This window comes from Lagenorhynchus albirostris, chromosome 15 (genome assembly GCF_949774975.1).
Source record: "Lagenorhynchus albirostris chromosome 15, mLagAlb1.1, whole genome shotgun sequence".
In the NCBI taxonomy this organism is placed as follows: domain Eukaryota; kingdom Metazoa; phylum Chordata; class Mammalia; order Artiodactyla; family Delphinidae; genus Lagenorhynchus; species Lagenorhynchus albirostris.
Window position 1 is genome coordinate 58321792 of NC_083109.1, and position 15869 is coordinate 58337660.

At 53.0% G+C, this 15869-nt stretch overlaps 1 protein-coding gene across 5 annotated transcripts in view; it reads left to right on the forward strand.

The window, feature by feature from the left end:
* LOC132506349 (MHC class II transactivator-like) overlaps window positions 1-14828 on the forward strand; it is a 39342-nt gene extending 24514 nt beyond the window's left edge. For 2 of the 5 annotated variants that reach the window (XM_060124912.1, XM_060124915.1), the window contains exons 10-20: window positions 231-299; window positions 1301-2951; window positions 3854-4012; window positions 4684-4755; window positions 7585-7665; window positions 8236-8328; window positions 9528-9614; window positions 12268-12351; window positions 12529-12612; window positions 13450-13547; window positions 14118-14828. In XM_060124912.1, coding sequence (XP_059980895.1) covers window positions 231-299; window positions 1301-2951; window positions 3854-4012; window positions 4684-4755; window positions 7585-7665; window positions 8236-8328; window positions 9528-9614; window positions 12268-12351; window positions 12529-12612; window positions 13450-13525 — 2456 coding nt within the window. In that variant the 3' untranslated portion in view covers window positions 13526-13547; window positions 14118-14828. Of the gene's footprint in view, window positions 1-230; window positions 300-1300; window positions 2952-3853; window positions 4013-4683; window positions 4756-7584; window positions 7666-8235; window positions 8329-9527; window positions 9615-12267; window positions 12352-12528; window positions 12613-13449; window positions 13557-14082 lie in introns of all 5 variants that reach the window. The other 3 variants (XM_060124914.1, XM_060124913.1, XM_060124916.1) reach the window with 3 other exon arrangements.
* The last annotated feature ends 1041 nt before the right edge of the window (window positions 14829-15869 follow it).

A 15869-nucleotide genomic window follows, 5' to 3' on the forward strand; every position in this document is an offset into this window, starting at 1 on the left:
TATTGTGATTTTTAAAACACTGGTGAAAATTTTAAAAGTACAGCTGGCCAAAAAAAGACATCTTTGAGCAGGATACAGCCTCAGGTCACCACCTGGTAACCTCCATCTTGCGGAGACTCAGCCCACGTCAGCTCTGACCTTGCGATACTCAGAGGACTGATGCCCCAGAGGGAGGGAGGTCCCTGGGGCGCCCCTCACCCTAACTCTGACACTGGCTTCTTCCCCTCCAGAGGATGAGATGTCCCCCACCCAATGCCCAGCAGCTCACGAGGCATCCAGCAAGCTTCCCAAGTGGCCTGGTGAGTGGTGGCAGGGTCCCTCTGCCTGGGTGCTGGAGGCTTCCTGTCACTCATTCACCCAACACTTATTCAATCCCTCACTTGTTGGCTCATTCATTCATTCACTTGCTCATTTGATTCCGCCATCTCAGCATTCATTCCGCCAGTTATACCTACACTTAGAGCAACATTTACTGAGGACCTGCCCCTCGTAAGCCCATGCTAGGTGTTGACATCTTGTTTGTGAGGCTGAGAGAATGAAACAGGGAAGGGAGGGTGATTGGGAGAGTGGGTGAAGGCAGGAGTGGATGATGGGTGTGGGAGAGATGGAAGGTGGGAATGAAAGGGCAGCTGAGAGAACGGCCAGACGACTGAGTCTGACTCTGTTCCAGGTACACTTCCAGGCACATGAGATGTGGTCAATCATTAAAGTTGTAAACAGGGACTTCCCTGGTGGTCCAGTGGTTAAGACTCTGCGCTTCCATTGCAGGGGGCCCGGGTTTAATCGCTGGTCAGGGAACTAAGATCCCGCATGCCTCCCGGGATTGTTTGCGGCCAAAACAAACAAACAAAGTCATAAATAACCCCAGTATGATCCCCATTTTACAGATGAGGAGACTGAGGGCTAGTGGGGTATATCACATGCTCAACGTAACAGCAATAAGTGGTAGAGCTGGAACTTGAACCAGAAACCTGGATTCCACTATCTTAACTCTTAGCACCACCAACCCCACCATGACCTCCCTATGGTCAGTGAACAAAAGAAGGTTAGTGAGTAAATGAAAGAGTGGACAGATAATCAAGTGAGAAGATGAGTGAATGAACGGGTGTAGGAATGAATGAATGAGTGTCTGGGTAATTGAAGGAGGCAGCTAATCAAGAAGGCAGTCGGGGAAGACTTTGACGAATGGATGAACAAGCTAGTGATGGTGGCCGGGCTGGCCACTCTGCTGCCCTCACAGTGGCCAGTCCTGCCACTAGCATCCTCCTCTCCCCCACCCCACACCCTTTGACATGTGCAGAGAGTGTGGAACAATTCTACTGCTCGCTACGGAACAAGTACCAGGCTAAGCCCGCAGGCCCGGAAGGCATCCTGGTGGAGGTGGACCTGGTGAGGGTAAGGCTGGAGAGGAGCGGCGGCAAAAGCCAGGACAGAGAGCTGACCACCCTGGACTGGGCAGAGCGGCAGCCGGCCCGAGGAAGTCTGGGCGAGGTGCTGCTGGCCTCTAGCAACCACCGGCAGCCACGTGAGACGCAGGTGATCGCTGTGCTGGGCAAAGCAGGACAGGGGAAGAGTCACTGGGTCCAGGCCGTGAGCTGGGCCTGGGCCTGCGGCCAGCTGCCACAGTACGACTTTATCTTCTGCATCCCCTGCCACTGTTTGGACCGTCCGGGGGACACCTACCGCCTGCAGGATCTGCTCTTCTCCCTGGGTTCACAGCCACTGTCAGTGGACGACGAGGTCTTCAGTTACATCTTGAGGAGGCCCGACCGCATTCTGCTCATCCTGGATGCCTTCGAGGAGCTCGAAGCCCAAGACGGCTTCCTGCACAGTGCGGGCGGACCCACGTCAGCAGAAGCCCGCTCCCTCCGGGGGCTGCTGGCGGGCCTCTTCCAGCGCAAGCTGCTGAGAGGCTGCACCCTGCTGCTTACAGCCCGGCCCCGGGGCCGCCTGGCCCAGAGCCTGAGCAAGGCCGACGCTCTGTTCGAAGTGGCCGGCTTCTCCGCCCAGCAGGCCGAGACCTATGTGATGCGCTACTTTGAGTGTTCGGGGACCACCGAGCACCAAAAGAGAGCCCTGGCGCTCCTCCAGTCCCAGCCATTTCTCCTGAGTCACAGCCATAGCCCCACTGTGTGCCGGGCCGTGTGCCGGCTCTTGGAGGCCCTCCTGGAGCTAGGTGATGAGGCCCAGCTGCCTTCCACGCTCACGGGACTCTATGTTGGCTTACTAGGCCCAGGAGCCCGTGACAGCCCCCCAGGGGCCCTGGTGGGACTGGCCAGGCTGGCCTGGGAGCTGGGCCGCGGTCACCAGAGCAGCCTGCGGGAGGGCCAGTTCCCATCGGCCGAGGTGAGGGTCTGGGCTGTGGCCCAAGGCTTGGTGCAGCCCACCCCGGGGGCCCCGGAGACCAAGCTGGCCTTCTCCAGCTTCCTCCTGCAATGCTTCCTGGGGGCTGTGTGGCTGGCTCTGAGCAGCGAAATCAAGGACAAGGAGCTGCCGCAGTATTTGGCATTGACCCCGAGGAAGAAGAGGCCCTATGACAACTGGCTGGAGGGCGTGCCGCGCTTTCTGGTCGGGCTGGTCTTCCAGCCTCGTGCCTGCTGCCTGGGAGCCCTGGCAGGGCTGGCGGGCTCCACCTCAGCGGTCAGAAAGCAGGAGGTGCTCACCAGGTACCTGAAGCGGCTGCAGCCTGGGGCGCTGAAGGCGGGGCGGCTGCTGGAGCTGCTGCACTGCGCCCACGAGGCACTGGATGCCGGGCTTTGGCAGCATGTACTGCAGGGGCTCCCGGCCCACCTCTCGTTCCTGGGCACCCGGCTCACACCTCCCGACACCTACGTGCTGGGCAGCGCCTTGGAGGCGGCGGGCCGAGACTTCTCCCTGGACCTCCGCAGCACTGGTGTTGACCCCTCTGGACTGGGGAGCCTCGTGGGACTCAGCTGTGTCACCCATTTCAGGTGGGGCCCGGGGCAGGAGAGTGGGCTTCTTTGCCTTGGGCACCCACAGCGGTCTTGGTGCTGTGCCCAGTGCTGACTCTGTGGGGTCTCATTTAGCATGAATGGCAGCCAGATGGGGGCAGAAGTGATTCTACCCTTTTTTAAGATGAGGAAGCCAAGGCTCAGAGGGGTACGGTAGCTTGCCCAAGGTCACACGGCCAGCATCATTCTTTCAACCAGTATTTGAAGGCTGGCCTTATGACAGGCGCCGGGCCACGTCTAGAATCTAAGACTGACCTGGGTTTGAATTCGTTTTCTTTTCTCCATCGCCTGATCAAGCCACTGTTTTGTCATGGTTAGATTAAAGCCATAGCCTCCCCTGACCTCCCTGCCTCCATTCTCCTCTTCCACGCCACTTTATATTCAACCATCAGCGCACATCTCCCTAGAAATTGCATCTGATCATATTCCATCCTTCCTTACAATCTTTCAGAGGCACCCCACCTCCCTCAGGATGAAGTCAAAGGTCCTTAATTTAAATTAAGGAATCTAAATCCTTCAGTGATCTGTTTGATCATTTAAGCCTAATCTCCAGAGAATCTCTGCCACCTTCCCCCTAAGCATACTTTACCCAAGCTGTAAGGTCTACACCATTGTAGTGGTTCAACTGAGAATTTAGCACTGAGCTTCCTGGTAGCCAAAGCAAAAAGGGAAATAAAACCACTGGGAGAGTTGAGAAAAAGGAGGAATTGATAAAGGCTTGAGTGGTCATGGAAAACTTTCTAGAGGAAGTAGGGGTTAAGTTGAGGAAGGAAAATATCTGAATAGGTAGGAGGTCCCTTCATGGAGCCGCCACCCCCCCACCCCCCACATAATGGTCTAGCCCAGTCACCATGACTGGGTCTGAAGCCCTTCCTCCACAGGGCTGCCTTGAGTGACACAGTGGAGCTGTGGGAGTCCCTACAGCAGCATGGGGAGGCCAAGTTACTCCGAGCAGTGAAGGAGAAGTTCACCATTGAGCCTTTCAAGGCTGAATCCATGAAGGATGTGGAAGACCTAGGCAACCTCGTGCAGATCCAGAGGTGAGAGGGGAAGGGCATGGGAGTTGGTCCAGACCATGCAGGACCTAATATTAAGTTTGCTATTAACACTTCTTCCTCTTTTGGGGGGACCTCCCCTGCTCCCCGCCAGCCAATGACCATCCAAAATCTCTCACTGCAGTCACCACCCAGGCAGAGTCCCCAAGATTTATCACTCTGTCCACTTCAGAACTTGCCAATTCTTTCTCAGCTAAAGCCAAGGAAATATTCTCTCCTGCTAAGAGTTCATAAGCTGCCTTCTGCATCTAGTAACACAAATGACACCTATGGCCACCTTTCAAGGCAGCCAGGACCAGTATCATTCCCATTTTCTAGATGGCAGAGGTCTAAGGTTCAGAGGGCAGAGGAAACGTGACCACAGAGCAACTGTCTTTCCCTCATTCCTTCATCATACATTGTTTGAGCACCTACTATGCGCTGTCTGGGATGGGTGTGGGTAATGCCTCCTCTAAGGCTCTTTTCCGTGAAACACACAGTAATGCCTTAATAATATCCTGTCCTGAGGTTTTTCTTTTTAACAAGGGGACAACAGTAGCCCAAGGAAGGCAGTCCTTCTGGGGAATTTTGGGCACTGGGGCAGGCGTCCCCCCTAGGAGGGGGCTCCATGACAGGTGAGGAGCCAGCTCTTCCCTAACATTGCCCGTTCTCTCCAGGACAAGAAGTTCCTCTGAAGACACGCCTGGGGAACTCCCTGCCATCCGAGACTTAAAGAAGCTGGAGTTTGCGTAAGCAAAGGGGTAAATTGTCTCGGGTCCCCACGAGGTTTCTCCTCTGGCATTAGCTGGGCTTGTGCCACCAGAATGGAGATGGGTCCTCAGAATCATTCTTACCCTCTTGCCCCACCGCTCTGGAAACCAGCTTCCAGCAGCTGGGGCATGGCCAGTCTGGACTAGTCCTGGAGGTTCTCGGGGGTGAAGCTAACTTGCCCATTTGCTGGTGAACATACTCGTTCGCATCCACTCATTCAACAGACCTACTCATATGACCGAGGCCACTGTTCTCAATGAGCTTGCTGTCCAGTGTAAATAGACAATTACCACCTGCTGTGATTAGTGGCCAGAAACTCAAGGGCTGTGAGCGTGAAGACTTAGGGGAGGTCAAGATGACTTCCTGGAAGAGGAGACTGAAGCCTTGAAGCTTGACAAAGAAATAGGAATGAACCATGCTGGGTGGAGATATTATCTCCCCACTGTACAGAAGCAGACACTGAGGCCTTGAGAGTGTAAATTGTTTGTCCAAAGTCACAAATGTCAGGTCAGCCTGGCTGTTGCGCCAACAAACAAAAAAGTTAAATTCATGGTAGGTCCTTGTTAGGGATCTAAAATCATCCAACGATTAAGAAGGAATTATTAAACAACTACAGTGTACTCAGTGCCATAATCTTATTAATTTCAAGAGCCACTCTGGGAGATAGTCATTATCATCCCCATTTTACAGATGAGGAAACTGAGGCCTAGTGAGGTTAAGTAACTTGTCCAAGGTCCCCAGCTGGTCACCCACAAGCTGTCTGCTCTTCCTGATCACAGAACCCCCGTGCCCCAGAAAAAGCCAAGCGTTTCTTCTTTTGAACAGCGACAAGAGGCCAAATTTGTGCAGAGGTGAAAAATATTGCTGAAAAGAGGAACTGTATGAAAACAATCACCAAGGGCCTCTTCTGGCTTTGAATTATTTTTAGCTTAAAAAGCCCCTAATTCAAGGTCGGAACTGTGCTCTGGGGAACAGCAGCCGTGGGGTAGAACAGCCCAGAACCCGGAGAGTAGCCACCTGCAGGCCAGAAGCCCTGAGAAAGTTCTGAGGAAAGAAGGAAGGAAGGAAAGGGCTATTTTGGGCGTGAGACTGGCAGCCACCATGCCGGGCACCCTGTAGATCTCATGTGCATGTAGATTAGGCCCCTCAGCCGCTCAGAACCCTGCAGGCGCTCTGCTGGTGGACGATTCTCCCCTGATTCAGCCCCCATTTACCTCTTCACCCTCGCCTCCTGCACTCTTTCCAGCCACGTGGGTCCTCTTAATGGTTTTCAACCTCACTAGGCATGGTCCGACCCCTGGGCCTTTGCACTGGCTGTGCCTTCCACCCAGGACACTCTTCCCCAGGTATCAGCATGGCCCACGCCCTCACTTTCTTCTAGTTTTCAGTGAGAGAGGCCTTTTCTGACTCCTGTATTTAAAAGTACAGTTCTGCCCTGCTCACACTGTGCTTTTCTCTGTATCAATTATCTCCCACACCAGACAGTTTACCAATTTCTTTGATTATCTGTCTTGCCCCCTGGAATGTCAGCTCCACGAGGGCAATGATTTTTGTCTGTTTTGTTCATGGCTGTCTGCGTGACAGGCTTGATGGGCCTGGCACACAGTAGGCAAGCAATCAATATTTGATAAATGAATCCCTTAATCTTTCCAAAAACCTCCTAAGATTGGGGCTAAATTTGAGAAGATTGAGACTCAGAGGTTAAGGGATTTGCCCAAAAAGCCCCACAGAAGCTAAGTGGTAGAGCCCAGATTCAAATCAGATTACGGATTCCCATCTTGTGACCTTTCATTGAGGCTAGTAGTTCCCAGACTTTGGGGTTTCAAAGACTGAGAATATTTCAGAGTGAATTTCAGTGACTATGTGCAGTTACCATCTTTTAATTTGTATCAAGTATGTTCATTTAAACAAGTGAAATAACTGCTGCTGACACCATAATTTTATTAAAAATGAACATTTTAATGTCAAAAAAGTTCAAAGGATATAATTCCAGAATAAAAGACTGTTCTTTACACTGAGTACACTTAACCATATTTTAAAAACAGGGACTTCCCTGGCGGTCCAGTGGTTAAGACTCTGTACTTCCAAGGCAGGGGCCGTGGGTTTGATCCCTGGTCGGGGAACTAAAATCTCACATGCTGTGTGGCATGGCCAAAAATTAAAAAAAAAAAAAAAAAAAGAACAAAGAAAAGAAAAACAAAAAAAAAACAAAATAGCCCTCTGTTGTCTTTATTTTTCTCATTCTCTCAAAATCTGGTCTAAATGTCCATCCAGGCTGTGTGACCTTGTATGAGTTCGTTAACCTCTCTGTGCCTCAGTTTCCCCATCTGTAAAATGGGGATAAGACGTGCTCTTAGCTCAGAGTCGTTGTGAGGATTAAATGAGGTCTGATCTGAGGGACGGGCCCAGTGTGTTCCTGGCACATAAAAAGTACTCAAGAAATGGTTCTATTTGTTGTTAAAAAGCGATGGCAAATAAGTAAACCATCTTTCTCATCACTGGTGGTGGTCCTCAGGCCAGCATTTGGGAACCACTTCCCCAGGCCAGGGTGGGAGAAGGGTGCATGTGGATGTCAGCAGGAGTAAGAACTGGCTCCCCGCTCAGAGACGAAAGATGGGGAGCCCCCAGCTGGGAGCCCGGATGGCGCCTTGAGTGGGCTTTGTGAAATGTGCCTGAAGCAGAAGGGATTGGGGTCCCACCGGGTGGAGCTGGGGGTAGTTAAGGCCTCACATGGGCCTGCCTTCTGTGGGGTCCAGTAGAGGCGCCATGACTGCTTCAGGGTCTTAACTCTGCGCTTTGCCTTCTAGGCTGGGCCCCATCTTGGGCCCTCAGGCTTTTCCCAAACTGGTGAAGATCCTTGAGGCCTTTTCTTCCCTTCAGCATCTGGAGTGAGTATAGACCCCGGAATCCCTCCTGGAGACACTGGGCTTTGACAACCCCAAACCCTGGCCTTGTTTGTCCCTTTCTCTCTCTGTGTGTCTTGCTGCTTCCTCAGTGTGGCTGGTGTGAGTGACCAGACGCCCCCACTGCAGGGAAGCGATGGCAGAAGGAAATCCCCAACAATAAAAATAGGTTGAATCCTTTCGAGATCTTCGAAACTCCTTTCCCCTCATGTGCTGCTCCCAGCAATCCCATGGGGAGGCAGAGTCGGGGAACATGATCCCATTGTACACCTGAGGTCTCTAGAGGTTAAGGAAGTTGCTCCAGCTCATGGGGCTGCCAGGAAGGAAAACAGTGATTCAGGTCCATGGGTAGTTAGGGCCCTGTCCACTTGTTGGCCTGGCAGTCCCAGGTGATGAAGATTTGCTCTCAAATGCTCGGAGTTGCAGCTGCATCTGGCCATGGTGTGTCCAGGGGTGGGAGCATGGGAGGAAGCCACTGCTGGGTCGGAGGGTGGGGGAGAATCGGGTGGCCTCCAGGGTGCTGGCTGATGGCCCTCAATCTGATTCCATCTGCAGCCTGGACTCACTGAGTGAGAACAAGATCGGGGATGAGGGTGTCGCCCAGCTCTCGGCCACCTTCCCTCAGCTGAAGGCCCTGGAGACGCTCAAGTGAGTGCACTGGGCCGGCCCTTCCTGCTGCATTTGTCCCCAAAGTCCAGCTTTTTTATTCTTTCTTTCACTCATCCATTCAATCGTGCATTCGTTTAAGCATCCACCCATTCATTCGTTCAATCATTTCTTTAATCAGCCATTCAACCAATCATTTATTCATTTAATCAACAAATACGTAAGAAGCACTTACTGTGTACAGACACCATTCAAGGCCCTGGAGAGCCAGCTTTAAACAAAGCAAAGCCCCTGACCTCAGGGATCTGCTAGGGAGGAGACGCAGTAAACAAGCAAACAAGCGTCCATAATTATGAAGTGTACAGTAATGACTGTGAGCAATGTTTAGTGAGAGAAAGACTGGGGAGGTGAGACAGGAGAGAGAGATTAGGATTTATCAGTAACACATTATTATCAAAATAGCGAATTTCTATTAAAAAAAACTGTTCTGAGTTTGGGAAATAGCAGATGGATATGATGCGGGAGGGTCAACATGATTTTTTTACTGAACCTAGAGGGATCATCAAAATCTACCCACACTCTACTCCACAACCACGATCAGGGCAGCCACAGAACTCACCAGAACTCACTTAGGGATTTCCTTGATGGTAGGACACTGAGACTTATTAAGTAATTTATAGTGTTTGAGGAAACAGAGTGAGTAAGCTAGATTTCCCTCCCTTCGTCCTTCCTTACATCCTCCCTCCCTCCCTCCATTTCCCTCTCTCTCCCACCTTTCCTTCCTTCCTTTTTTACCCCACTTAAATATTTTCTGAGCACCTACTATGTGCTTGGCATGGCTGTAGGCACAGGGATAGAGTAATGAACAGACTCGACCCCTCACCTCGTGGAGTCCACGTCATTAAACAAATAATGTAAACCCTTATGTAATGACAGTGCTGAAAAGTGGTCCAAAGGGAAAAGAATGGATGCTACATCTGCATCCTCACCCCCATCATCCCACTCAGCCTCAGGGCGTGACTGCATCATTTTACTGATTTAGCCCAAGTCTACCCATAGCGCCCTCACACAGTTCAGCACCCACGACTCTCATCCAGGTAGAATGTCCTGTGCTTGCTGCCCTGGGATGCCCTGTGAGGAAGCAGGGGTTCCCAGCCCTGCCGGAGCCTGGGGTGATGGACACTGATGGGGAGGGGCATTCAGGTTTGGCCCTGAGCCCTCCCCTTGTTGTACTCCCGCAGTTTGTCCCAGAACAATATCACTGACTTGGGTGCCTGCAAGCTGGCGGAGGCCCTGCCCTTGCTGGCTGCGTCCCTCCTCAGGCTGAGGTGAGTGGGGCCCTCTGTTGGTCAGGTGCTGAGCTGGTGGGCTGGAGGGCGGGCAGAGAACCCCCTTGGTGGCAGCTGTAAGGTCCAACACTGGGACCCTGAAAGCAATCACTACAGGCTGTTCTACCACATCAGTGTTGCACAACTTGGTGGGGGTAGGGAGTGGGGGGGCGCCGACCTAAAATCCAACATGAACACACACCCCTGGAGTTGGGTGATGCCACCGCCCTGAACGAGATTAGCAGCCCCTGGGGAAGGGCATCTGGCAAACTCTGGGCAAATCACTTACTCATCTCGAGCCTCTGTTTCCTCATCTGGAAAATGGGTACCATCCCAATAGCCTATGGAAAGCGCTTGGTGCAATGCCTGGCTCTGGTACTTAATAAATCTTGGTCCTCTTTCCCCAGGGCATGGCAGGACTGGGCCTTTTCTGTAGTCCGGGGTGGTTTCTAGAATGCTGACTATGCACAGGTAGCCTTGGCTGGCTCTTGTCATGCACACATCACTCCGTGCCTACACTGTCACCTTCTGGCGGGCCTTGGAATAGCACGTTCTTGCTTTTTTTTTCTTTTTTTTTTTTGCGGTACGTGGGCCTCTCACTGTTGTGGCCTCTCCCATTGCGGAGCACAGGCTCCAGACGCGCAGGCTCAGCGGCCATGGCTCACGGGCCCAGCCGCTCCACAGCATGTGGGACCTTCCCGGACCGGGGCACGAACCCACGTCCCCTGTATCGGCAGGCGGACTCTCAGCCACTGCGCCACCAGGGAAACCCCACATTCTTGCTTTTGCTTACTTCCAGCCCGGTGCCTGGTGGTTCCCTGGGACTAATGGGTCCTTCCAGCCCATTATCCTTCCAGCCAGGGTCCCTGAGTGCAGCTGTATAGGTTGTGTGTTGTGCAGTTTGTAGTCTATCTGATTGGCACGCCCTAGAGTTGTGAGGGTATCTAATATTCTCTAATATCAACCATGGGCCAGAACCTGTGCTAGAAACTAGAGATACAGCTATGAACAAAACCAGGGTGGGTCTTGCTTTCAAGTTCCTTGCGTAATAAATAAGTAAGCACGTGCATAAACAAAATGTTTAAAATGCTGATTCATGCTCGGAATGAAGAAACTAACAAAGGCCCCAGAGGGTACAATAGGGAGTGCTGAATTCACCAGGGAGGTCAGGAGACCCCTGAGGAGGTGACCCTCCCCCTTCTGTGGGATGCTCTCAGGGAAAAGCATTCCAGGGAGAGGGAACAGTAGAGGCAAAGGCCCTGAAGTGGGAAAGAGGTTGGGTCTTTGAGGGCCAGAAGGGGGGCCTCTGTGTCTGGCTATAGGGAATGAGGGACAGAGGGTGGGAGATAAGGCGGGAGGGGTCAGGGAAGGCCAGATCATGCAGGGAGACCCTTGCAGGCCAGGAGAGTGGTTGGAGGTTTTTCCATTGTGAATGGAGAAGCAGGTGGGGCATGTGGGGGTGATATGTGATCTGATTGACACTTTAAGAAACCTCATATTGGGAGTTCCCTGGTGGCCTAGTGGTTAGGATTCCGCGCTTTCACTGCTGTGGCCTGGGTTCAGTCCCTGGTCGGGGAACTGAGATCCTGCAAGCTGCGCAGCATAGCCAAAAAACAAAGGAACCTCATATTTTATGGACTGTAAGATGCCATCCATTTGTAAGACACCATTAAGGGGACAAAACGCTGCTAATTAAATGACATCCATTGATTATCAGACACATCCTGATCGCAGTGATTTTCAAATGTGAACATGTACATCTTGGCATCAATGAAATATGGGAAGAATCCTCTTCCTGTGGGTGAGGAAGGGCCTCCTGGTTCTAAGATCCATCCCAGGAAGGGATTGTAAAACCCCTACCTGGTTCCTGCCCTGGTACTGGCCGACCCATGACATCAGGGGTTCCCGGAGTTTAGCTTGAATCCACTTTGCTGCAGTGTAGACTTGCTGCTTTTACAGGCAGCCCTGCCGTGTTGCTCTGGGGCTGAGTCAAGGCAAAGTCATGGCCTTGAAATTAGAACCGTGGCTGCACCTGGCTTGTTAACAGGACGCTCGTTAATGAATATACGGCTTAAGTTGGCACCAGTGAAGGTGTCGTGCTATTTCTGACACTGCTGATGGTGACTGAATATATTATAGAAACCCGAGCCTGCCCAGTGACTCTGGGTTTCTCTCTCTCCTGCTATTCCCCATGCTGCCCCACCCCCCACAGTAACTTGTATAACCCTCACAACCCCCCTTGGGAGGTATAATAACCATAGTTAACATGTAGTTCATTCCACATGTCAGGCCCTGTTCTGGGTGTTTTACCAACATTAAGTCATTTACTCCTCCCCACAATTACTCTATCACGCCCATTTTATGGAGGAGCAAACTGAGTCACAGGGGAGCTGAGTAACTCGCCAAAGATCAGACAGGCAGCAAGCCACAGAGCTGGGATTTGAACTTGGGCTGTTTCAGATGGGAAGCTACCTCCACTTAGTCCTGCTGCTTCCCTGAACTCACTGAGTGACCACAGAGAAGCAGCCTCAACTCTCTGGGCCTCAGTTTCCCCCTCTGTTAAATGGGGCAGTAATTCTGGCTGGGTGTGGCTCTCCCTGGGCCCTGACCCCCCAGCACCCCCGGCCCCTGCCCTGACCTCTTTCTCCGGCAGCTTGTACAATAACTGCATCTGCGATGTGGGAGCTGAGAGCCTGGCACACGTGCTTCCAGACATGGTGTCCCTCCGGGTGCTGGAGTGAGTGTGGGAACCTGGGCAGTGGGGGTGGGGCCAGGACTTGGGAGGACCAGGGTCTCCTGCTGGCATCATGGGAAGGGCTGGGCTGAGGTCTGGTTGTCGAGAGCGTGGTGATGACCTTGGTCTGGGGCTTATTGGTCCCCAGGGCCAGGATCCACAATGGGTTTCTCTTCCCAGTGTCCAGTACAACAAGTTCACAGCTGCCGGGGCCCAGCAGCTCACTGCCAGCCTGAGAAAGTGCCCTCACGTGGAGAAGCTGGCGTAAGTCTCAGCAGTGGTGGAGGGAGAGTCAGTGTGTGGTTCACCTTGTGAGCCCTGAGCCCAAATCCCACTCTGTCCCTCACCAGCGTTCAACCTTGGGCAAGCAGACACATCAACCCTCTGGACCTAGTTTCTTTTCTTCTTTTTTTTTTTTTTTTCTTTTGGCAACGCTGCATGGCTTGCGGTATCTTAGTTCCCGGACCAGGGATTGAACCTGAGCCCTCAGCAGTGAGAGCACCAAGTCCTAACCACTGGACCACAGGGAAGTCCCTGGCCTCAGTTTCTTCGTCTGTAAAATGGGAGTGACAATAATATTTACCCCCTATTTAAATATTTATATTTAAATTGTGGGGTTTAAATGTGTCAATATACTCAGAAGAGTGTCTGGTACACAAAAATGTTCTATATACTAGGCTGAACAACATGAAATCGCTTATATTCAACCATTTTTGACCTACACACCTGGCCATTTCATATGGTTGAAACTTATTTATTATTACATCACTATGATGTCTACTGTCCAGTACTGTACTTGATTGTCTTTCAAAGCACTTTTGTCTACATAATCACTCATATCTTCTAGGAGGGATAGGGTGGCTCTTGTAAGACCCATTTTGCAGATGAGGAGAATAAGGCACAGATAGGTTAACTAAACTTTTTGAGATCACACAGCAAGTCAGTGGCAGAATCAGTTTTTAAAAAGGGGTCTTGGGGCTCCTAGGCCTCTGGTGTCCCCATGACCCCACACTAGGCTAGGTGGGAGGAGGGATTTGGGGGCAGCTTGCGTGGGGACCACCCCCTCTCCTCTGACCTCTGTGTGCCATGCCCCCATCACAGGATGTGGACGCCCACCATCCCTTTTGGCGTCCAGGAACACCTGCAGCAGCTGGACTCAAGGATCATCCTGAGATGATCCAGGCTGTGCCTGGGACAAGGTAACTGAGGTGAGCTTGGAAGGGGAGAACCACGGGGGTCCCTGGGGACAGTGTCCTGTGAAGTCAGAATCCATAAAAGGTGGGCGGGGCAGCAGGTGGGAGCTGGGTGACAATTCCTGGACCATGTGCCATCTGGGCCCACCCCATATCCCCCTGAGCTGGGCTCGGTGCGGTGTCTTCTAAAGGCTTTGAGGACTTGGGCCCTGAGGATCCTCCCTATGGGCAGGCGTGGGACCCGGGGAAGGACAGGTGGGTCAGCCGTGCACGTCCCACGGCCCTCAGCATTGGGAAGGTCTGCCTTCGAGGACTCCCCAGCCATCCCGGCTGCTGTTTCAACCTGTCGGCTGCCCCGATGCCCGGCATTGTTTTCATAGGAATTTGCTCTACCAGTTTCCTGCCTCTCTCTGTGCGAATGACTGTCCCCTCACTTCCATGCTCCCCCGACCTGGGACATCCCCCTCCTCCATTCCTCCCATCCCTCCCATCCCCAATCTCGACCGCACTTTATCCATGTGTTAAACTGCCCTGTCCTAAGGCTTCCTGATCTCCACCCATCCTGACCTCTCACAGCATGTTCTCCGAGGACACTGACCATGCTGGACCCTGACCTGGTTATTTATGGACACAACTCTTCTTGGGCTGTTTCCCGTGAGCCTCGGCGTCCTGGTGCCCAGCCCTGGTGGTTCAGAGTCGGCCCCCGCCCAGCTGCGGAAAGGACCCATGGCCTGTTCTGCGAACAGACCCAGGCCTGGCCCTAGGCTCCTTTGGAGAGCAGGTTGATGTCAGCCCTGCTCAGCCACTGCAGCCCTGGCAGATGGGCCAGTGCCTGGTGGCAGGTGCTGTGCACCCAAGAGCCCTGAGGCATTCCCTGCAGGACACTGCAGACAGCTGTGGCCAGGCCAGAGAGAGGGATGAAGCGGCCACATCCCCAGCTTCCCAGGTCCCTGCCGGCCTGGGGAGAAAGCGCTGCTCCACGCTGCTCTCCTAAAGGGCAAGCTCTGAGGATACCAGCGACCATCCCCTGCCTGCTGACCTCCCAAACCATGACCACTGGGATTCTACAGCAACTGCCTTCTGTCTCTGGGACTCACTGGTTTGCACTAACTTTGTTTGCCGAGGCCAAATCTAGGCCTGGCCAGACACACTGGACCTTAGCAGGAAAAGAGCTGATGGTACACTAACAGAGGAGGGCAGGGGCGATGGACTGGAACCACGTCTACCTTTTTGCCTTCATTTCCCGTGTCTTTTTTCACTACATGATAAATGGCTCATTTAATCCCACGGGCAGGTCCTGTGTTTGAGTTTATATCGTGCTTACCATTTTGGATGCCCACTCTTCCGGCTAGCTAATGCATCACAAACCGCCCCCAAACGCAGTGGCTTACAACAGCACACATTTATTCTGCTCACACACCTGTCTCTGGGCAGGGCTTGGCGGGGACAGCGCGTCTCTGCCCCACTCAGTGTCGGCTGAGGTTGTCTGGAGGCTCAGTCACGCATATGTCTGGCACCCGATGCTGCCCAGCGGCTGGGGGCCTTGGTTCCTCTAAGGAAGTGGCAGGGGGACTCTCCCTGTGGGCGAGTTTGGGCTTCCTCACAGAATGGTGGCTGCGTTGAAGGGTGATCACCCCAAGAGGAAGAGACGTTGCGGGGGCAGAGGAGACCGAGACCATGGGGAACAGCCCTGCCCTTTCTGTAACCCAGCCTTAGAAGCTGTCACACAGCACCACTTCTGCCATATTCTACGGCGAGTTGACGGAGGCCCTTGCTCTCTTGCCCTCCCCACCCCCCTCAGCCCACCACACACAGCAGGGTCCACTTCGGCTCAAGTCCTGTCTTTCGGGAAAGGATTTTCTCTATGGCTTCCTACCATTCATTGGAAAATTCATTATCTGGGGGTCAGCAAGGCTGAAGCACCGTGAGCCTTGCAGAGTGTTTTCCTCTGTCTCGGATCCTCTGCTCTACCCTGGGAGTCGCTTCTTAGCTGAGCTGGAATCCGGCCCTGGCCACGGCAAGCCTGGAAGGGACTTGGCAGCTTTGCTGTCTACGCTGAGAGCTGCCAGGTCGCCTGTTGTTGTTTTCCACTGGGGCACGGCTGGCTCGGTCAGAAGCCCTGATTTGGGACAACTTGGCCCTCTGCTGGTGGCTGTGGGAGCTGTCTGTGCTCCAGTGCACCAGCCCTGATGCCTGGTTCCTCAAACTCTCCTCCTCTTCCCAGTAAGTGGGTGTTGGGGGTTGGGAGGGTCAGAGGGATTCTGACCCCGCTGCCCCGCTGGCAATCCTCGCAGGAAGGTAGTGCCTTCCGCCTTGGTCCAGTGGCTA